The sequence below is a fragment of the Salmo salar genome, chromosome 01 (genome assembly GCF_965601325.2).
Source record: "Salmo salar chromosome 01, fSalSal1, whole genome shotgun sequence".
Classification (NCBI taxonomy): Eukaryota; Metazoa; Chordata; class Actinopteri; order Salmoniformes; family Salmonidae; genus Salmo; species Salmo salar.
The window spans coordinates 96,742,541-96,749,162 of NC_138291.1; the positions used below are offsets into that span (position 1 = coordinate 96,742,541).

Here is a 6,622-nt window from a genome sequence, read left to right on the forward strand (position 1 = left end):
TAGGATGTGCAAACCAAGGTATGAGAGACATTTAAATAGCAAGTGGCCTTAACTCAGCAGGTTGGTTAAGTTCTGGGAATCAGTGAGTGCAAGGAATGTAAAATGTATTCATTAAAAATACAGCTAGTATAAAATGTTACATGAATTGAATCATTTTATGTTTAAATCTATTTAACTGTTGAGTAGTTTCTCAAGTGTTCTGTCAGGGGACATGTGCCCAATGCAAACAGGGATTGTCCTGGTAAAGTAGACAAGATGTCACTCATCACATTTAAAATGTATTTGTAATTACAATGGTGTCAGAAGTATGCACCAAATGTCACATTGATCCATAATTAAAGAAAATGCATTTATTCAATTAACAAGTATATACATAAAGGGCGTGGTGACAAACAGTACACTAGGAGTCACGTTTCCAATGGGGCAGATAAGCAAAATCAATTACACACCAAGAAAATGTTTTTCTGTTTTCCATTTATTCTTGTATCTTGTATCATTAACTAAAACTCATCCTATTCCAGAGACCACTGTCTTTAAAAGTTTCCAGAGAAAAAGTCCTGGCTTGTGAAAAGGACTGGAGCTATTCTACTTATTGGCAGTTCTATTGGCTTTTTGACTTCTTGCTGTCATTCCCGTTCTTCTCTGGGATAATCTCTTCAGGCTTCCTCTTATTGGTGATGTCGGCCATGCTGTTGCCAGGGTGAGCGCCAAACGTGATGATGATGCAGGTCATGTTGTCACAGCCTGTACCATCTCCAGACGTATCAGGTGCAAGGCAATGGTCAAGTAGCTACGGAGACCAAATAAAAAGTTCATAGTTCAATGTTAAAATTTTTTATGCATACAGGGGATTGAGTCAAAAAAAAAAAGAAGCTATATCGCTTACCTCTTCAACTATGGAGGACAGAGGCCTGGCAACGCCACTGGCATCAGGCTTTATTTTCTGACTGACAAAGTCCACAACATCCTGACTGCTCATGACGTTCCTGTGGATGACACTCATTAAGGAGGAATTCTGAGGTGGTTCCATTTCACAAATTGATTATTGAAGTACGGCCTAATTTAAGAGAAAACAGTACTATAAAATGCTACTATCAAACAAGCTGTACCAGATTCCGTCGCAAGCAATGACCATGAAGTCATGCTCCGGGTTGAGGGTGAGCACTTTGACGTCAGGCATTGAGGAGATCATCTGCTCCTCTGGGCCAAGGGCCTTGTTTCGTTTGTAAAAGTGATCGCCTGAAAACACAACAAAGGCCATTCAGTTATGTCCTTTCAGTCTGATGCCCGTTCTTCAACAGCAAGGCCATTCTTTACTGGAAACTATGCCTGATACTTCAATCGAAACACCAATGCCAGGGCTAGGATATGCAGGAGGAGGATCCATTTACCGATGGCCCTGGAGAGGTTGAGTCCTCCGTTGACGCGGCCGTCCATGGTGACCTTTCCCCCAGCATTTTTTATCCTGGCCAGCTCCAGCTCATCCTCTGGCTTGTGGTCGTAGGACATGTCTATGGCCTTGCCCTTCTCAGACACCACACAGCGGGAGTCCCCGGCGTTTGCCACAATCAGCTGTTTCCCTCTGATCAGAGCCACCACCGCTGTAGTGCCACTGTCTGAGCCAGGCTAGGAGGGGTAGAGACACAAAGCTCTTATCGGAGAATAGCCGCCTTCAGTTTAATCCAGGTCAAAACACAAAGGCAGGATAAAATGTTGCATTTAGTGAGACAAAAAGTGACCACTACTCCAGATAGACATGAATAGCCCCATTACAACAACCAGGGCTACTCAGGCTCTCCATTCAGGTTTAGGTTTCCTTTAGGGTTATGGCAGGATCTAAATTAAGCTGTGTATTCTACCTCTTCTTTCCCATCCATTCCAGGGTAGCACATCTCTTCCTCCTCATCCTCTCCCTCTTCAGTGTCTTCCTCTTCATCATCACTGCTTTCACCTTCCTCACTGCCATCCTGTAGAAGCATAATTACATCATTAACCCATATACGATTCTTTCAAAAAAGTATAAAAAGCTTAGACTGTTTAATTGTTCAAATCCAGTGGGGGTAATGTGATCCAGCAGAGGCGGCCAACCCTCCCCCTGGAGAGCAGTCCTTCTGCAGACATTTTCTCCAACCAGAATCTCAGACAATAGCTGCTCACCAGGACCATGATTATCTTAACCAGGTGAGTAAGAACTGTTGGCAAAAGCCTACACACCCAGTAGCTCTTCAGGTAGAGGGTTGGCCAGAGTTACAGTAATTCCTGAAGGCTTGATCTTCCACCTCACCTCCTCTTCACTTCCCTCATCTTCCTCTTCCCCCGACTCATCACTGTCCTCAAAGAACTTGGAGCTGGTGTCTCCCGGAGCCGGAGCCGCTGAGGAAGAGCAGGAAGGCCCGGTGTCCTTCTCTCCTTCACAGGACCCTGCTGCTCCTGTCGCTGAAGAGCTGTCCCCTCCTGCTCTCCTGCAGGCCCGCAGCTTGGAGAATCCTGCACCACCACCAGCCTTGGCCTTCCCATTGCTGTCCATCTCACCCTCCACTTCTCCATTGATGCCCTTCTCCCCATAGGAATGTGGTTCACCTTCCCCAGACTCTTTGTTGCCCTCCGGACAGAGCTTCTTGTGTTTGAGTGCATTGCGGTTCTGTCCGTAGCGAACGAGCAGCTCTTCAATGGTCAAGGTGGCCTCCTCATGCAAAAGCTCTGCCTCCTCATTGTCCACTAACAGAGGGAAAGGAACACATGGGTTTGAATTACAAATGATTTGTTTTGAATAATGGTTTATGATTCCAGCCACAGCAATGTCTAACTACATATGAAGCATTTTGCTACACCCGCTAAAGACGTATGTGACCAATCATTTTACTAGATCTTGGGCAGTTGCTGGAGTCTACTCACAATCATCTTCTTCAGCAACTTTTTCATTTGGTGCTTCCTCTTGTGGGCGGCCAGCTATCTGAACAAGCTCTTTGATCACTTCCTCTGTGGTCACCCTGCTATCAATTGCCAGAAATGCATCCTCCAAAGCCTGAAACACATCGACATGCATCCACCCAGTAAGACAATGTATGCTCCTATGGAGGAGTTTGACAAAGAGCACAAGATCTACAACCAAAGTTGGTAGGTACTCACTTCTAATATCGTTTAAAGATGCAATATTGTAGGAATCACTCCACCATTTCCTAGTTGCTTAAATTGTAATAGTTTGTGGCAACACAAGCAGCCATTGTGTAGAAAATCATTGTACCATCTAAACCGCTGTGAAATATTTTCCATAACCAAAAATCTAGATTATTTACAGCTGATGGACAAAATACGCAATAACAAAACTTTACGGGAAGCATAGAAATAGAGCATATAGAACATACACCTCGTCGACTTGCTTTCAATGACTGACATATAAGGTGAATGCACCAATTTGTAAGTCGCTCTGGATAAGAGCGTCTGCTAAACGACGTAAATGTAAATGATATCTATAAAACACATTTCTACGCATATTTCAAATAAAATTGTATTTGTTACACGCCGAATACAACAGGTATAATAGACCTTACCATGAAATGCTTACTTACAAGCCCTTAACCAACAATGCAGTTCAAGAAATAGAGTTAAGAAAATATTTACTAAACAAACTAAAGTAAAATTATTTTGGTCATGACGCCCAAAAAGTTACATTGTAGCTTTAAGGGTGCCCAAAATACATGATTTATTGGTAGGCCTACTTAATTCTTACATATCCAACAGAAGGTAGCCTAGTGGTTAGATCTTTGGGCCAGTAACTGAAACGTTGCTGGATCAAATCCCGAGCTGACAAAGTAAAAATCTGTCCTTCTGCCCCTGAACAAGGCAGTTAACCCACTGTTCCCCAATAGGCCATCATTGTAAATAAGAATTTGTTCTTAACTGACTTGCCTAGTTAAATGAAGGCTAAATTGTAAAAAAAAAAAAAAAAAAAGTAGTTAACTGCCCATGTCAGAAGGATTCCTTTCCCTAGTCCAAATGCATTCTTCCACTCACCTTTTGCAGTTTGCCATCTTTGTAAGCCTTTTGTTCTTTAATGATATCAGGTAGGTACTTGGAACAGTACAATGCAACTTCCTCACCTGTGAAGGCAAAAGCATTTTAAGTCTTGATTACTTAAATTAAAGTAACTAGCTTAACAGTCTCCGGTATTAACAAAAACAAGTCCAAGGTATGCTCAAAAAGGTTTATCTTAGGGATAGTAAGAATACACAGTACCTCCATGTCCATCATACACAGAAAACATGGCCGTTTCATCATCCAGTTCTAAAATGCAGTTGTGAGCATCCTGTTGCAAGAAACAAAAACATTTTACTCTCATGGAATGCCAAATTCCCAATCCAATCCTCATCATACCGAATCAGAGGTGTAAAGTACCTAAGTAAAAAAATACTTTAAAGTAGTACTGAATTAGTTTTTTTGGGTTACTTTTACTTTATTCCTAAAGAAAAGTAACTTTTTACTTCATAAATTATCTGACACCCAAAAGTACTAGTTACATTTTGAATGCTTAGCAGGACTGGAAAACAGTCAAATTCACACACTTATCAACCGAACATCCCTGGTCATCCCTACTGCCTCTGATCTGGCGGACTCACTAAACACAAATGCTTTGGTTGTAAATGATGTCGGAGTGTGCCCCTGGCTTTCAGCCCCTTCCTGTAAATAAAAAATGGTGCCATCTGGTTTGCTTAATATAAGCAATTATTTACACTTTTACTTTTGATACTTAAGTATATTTTAAACTAAATACTTTTACTCAAGTAGAATTTTACTGGGTGACTTAGATTAATAGAAAATAACAAAAGTATCTTTACTTTTACTGAAGTTTGACAGTTGGGTACTTTTCCCACAACTGTACATAATCATCATCACCAGCTTCCAATTGACTCAATCATCCCCCTACCTCTCTCTGGAAAACTATTCCCCAAGTAGATGCTGTAAATGATAATGTGTCAGTGAATTTACCTGGTAAAATAAATAAACAAATGATGAGCCTTCCACCAGATCGTATAAATCACTAATCAGACTAGTGCCATTTGAATGTGAAAATGTAATGGGATGCATTTGCTGGCACAGTCTTAATGGTATGCACATCTTACTGGCGTGGCTTTAAAGGGGAACATACAAAATCAAATTTTGCGTGGAATCTCCATATCAGTACATGCAGGAAAGTTAACTACATAGCTAGCTAGTTAGTTTTGTAGCTAGCTAACAATTTAGCTACCCTGCTAACGTTAGCTACAAACAGTCTTCCTGCACAACAACGTTGACTTTAATATTTAAGCCTCAACTAAGTTAACACTATGACACATTAATGGTTGGAATCATATAGCTAGTTACCTAAGATGCCAAACGTTATAAAGTTATATAAGGACTACCTATCCCTTACAGCCAGTTAGATAAAGATTTTTTATTGTCGTCTAAACCAAATCATGTAATTCGCATTCTAGCTAGGTGATAACTAGACAGCATTGGCAAAGAATTACTGCTGAATCCAATCCAACAAGCAATGTTTAGATAATCTTACCTCCATAGAGACACGCCAGCCTTGCATGGCTGCAAAGCCGAAGCTCATCTTTTGGTTTCCACCATTGGAAGAGGACTTCACTGTGTTGGGTTGCGACAAGTAAGCTCCCATGATGTAGCTACCAACAAACAGTGGGTTTCAATCTAGTTGGTGTTGGAAAATCCGATTTAACGTTAGCAGGACAAAAACAAGGTAATCAGTTAAATTACACAGATGCTCCAACGTCATCTTACAATTCCTTATATCATGCAGTGGAGTATAAACATTGCAATTGTCGCAAAGGGCTTCCTTAATATTATTGATAGCTAACGTTGGCTAGGCTAACAAACGAGCATAGCTAGCTACAGTTCTTACTCGCAAACGAGCCATTTCCTTTAAAGAGAAGCCAAATGGTAAACTTCAAACACCATCAAGCGGAAGATTATAGTTGCTATCAAAACAGTTCTGGCCTAAAAGTAAGTCACAATTGGAACATTGTACGGGAAAATACCAGCACGTGTAACTGCAAACGTTAACAACATAGCTAGCTATAAACATACCTCTCAAAAAGAACAGGAGGCATAAAGGAAGCGGAAACGCCGTGATGAACGAGAAATACGCATGCCTATTTGTGAGCAGGGGCGTTCAGAAAGAGTCCGTTCAGAAAGTGCGCCAAAACTTTAACTGCAATGAACAAAGACGTCCATGTGGTGTCGCCATAGCCACCGATTCTAGTGTGGCCAACAAACGTTGGAGTAGATCCCTATTTCCCAGTGGTGTAAAGTACTTACGTAAAAATATTTTAAAGTAGGTTTTTGGGGTATCTGCACTTTACTTTGTCATTTATATTTTTGACAACTTTTACTTTTACTTCACTAAATTCCTAAACAAAATGATGGTCATTTTACTCCATACATTTTCCCTGACATCCAAAACTACTCGTTGCATTTTAAATGATTAACAGGACAGGAAAATTGTCTAATTCACACTTATCAAGAGAACATCCCAGGTCATTCCTACTGCCTCTGTTCGGGTGGACTCACTAAACACATACTTAATTTGTAAATTATGTCTGAGTGTTGGAGTGTGTCCCTG

The 6,622-nt window shown here is 40.9% G+C and overlaps 1 protein-coding gene across 2 annotated transcripts; it reads right to left on the bottom strand.

The window, feature by feature from the left end:
• Positions 1–330: 330 nt before the first annotated feature.
• On the bottom strand, positions 331–6,171 carry LOC106610676 (protein phosphatase 1G). 2 transcript variants are annotated; one of them, XM_014210139.3, is made up of 11 exons: positions 6,088–6,171; positions 5,549–5,691; positions 4,237–4,306; positions 4,015–4,100; positions 2,896–3,025; positions 2,285–2,718; positions 1,860–1,967; positions 1,392–1,626; positions 1,110–1,239; positions 887–986; positions 331–790 (listed from the first exon to the last, which is right to left on the bottom strand). In XM_014210139.3, the coding sequence occupies exons 2-11, from the start codon at positions 5,657–5,659 to the stop codon at positions 602–604; spliced, it is 1,593 nt and encodes a 530-aa protein (XP_014065614.1). In that variant the 5' UTR covers positions 5,660–5,691; positions 6,088–6,171; the 3' UTR covers positions 331–601. The 2 variants fall into 2 exon arrangements, with proteins under 2 accessions (XP_014065614.1, XP_014065622.1); XM_014210147.3 differs by lacking the exon at positions 6,088–6,171 and adding an exon at positions 5,903–6,083.
• Positions 6,172–6,622: the final 451 nt, after the last annotated feature.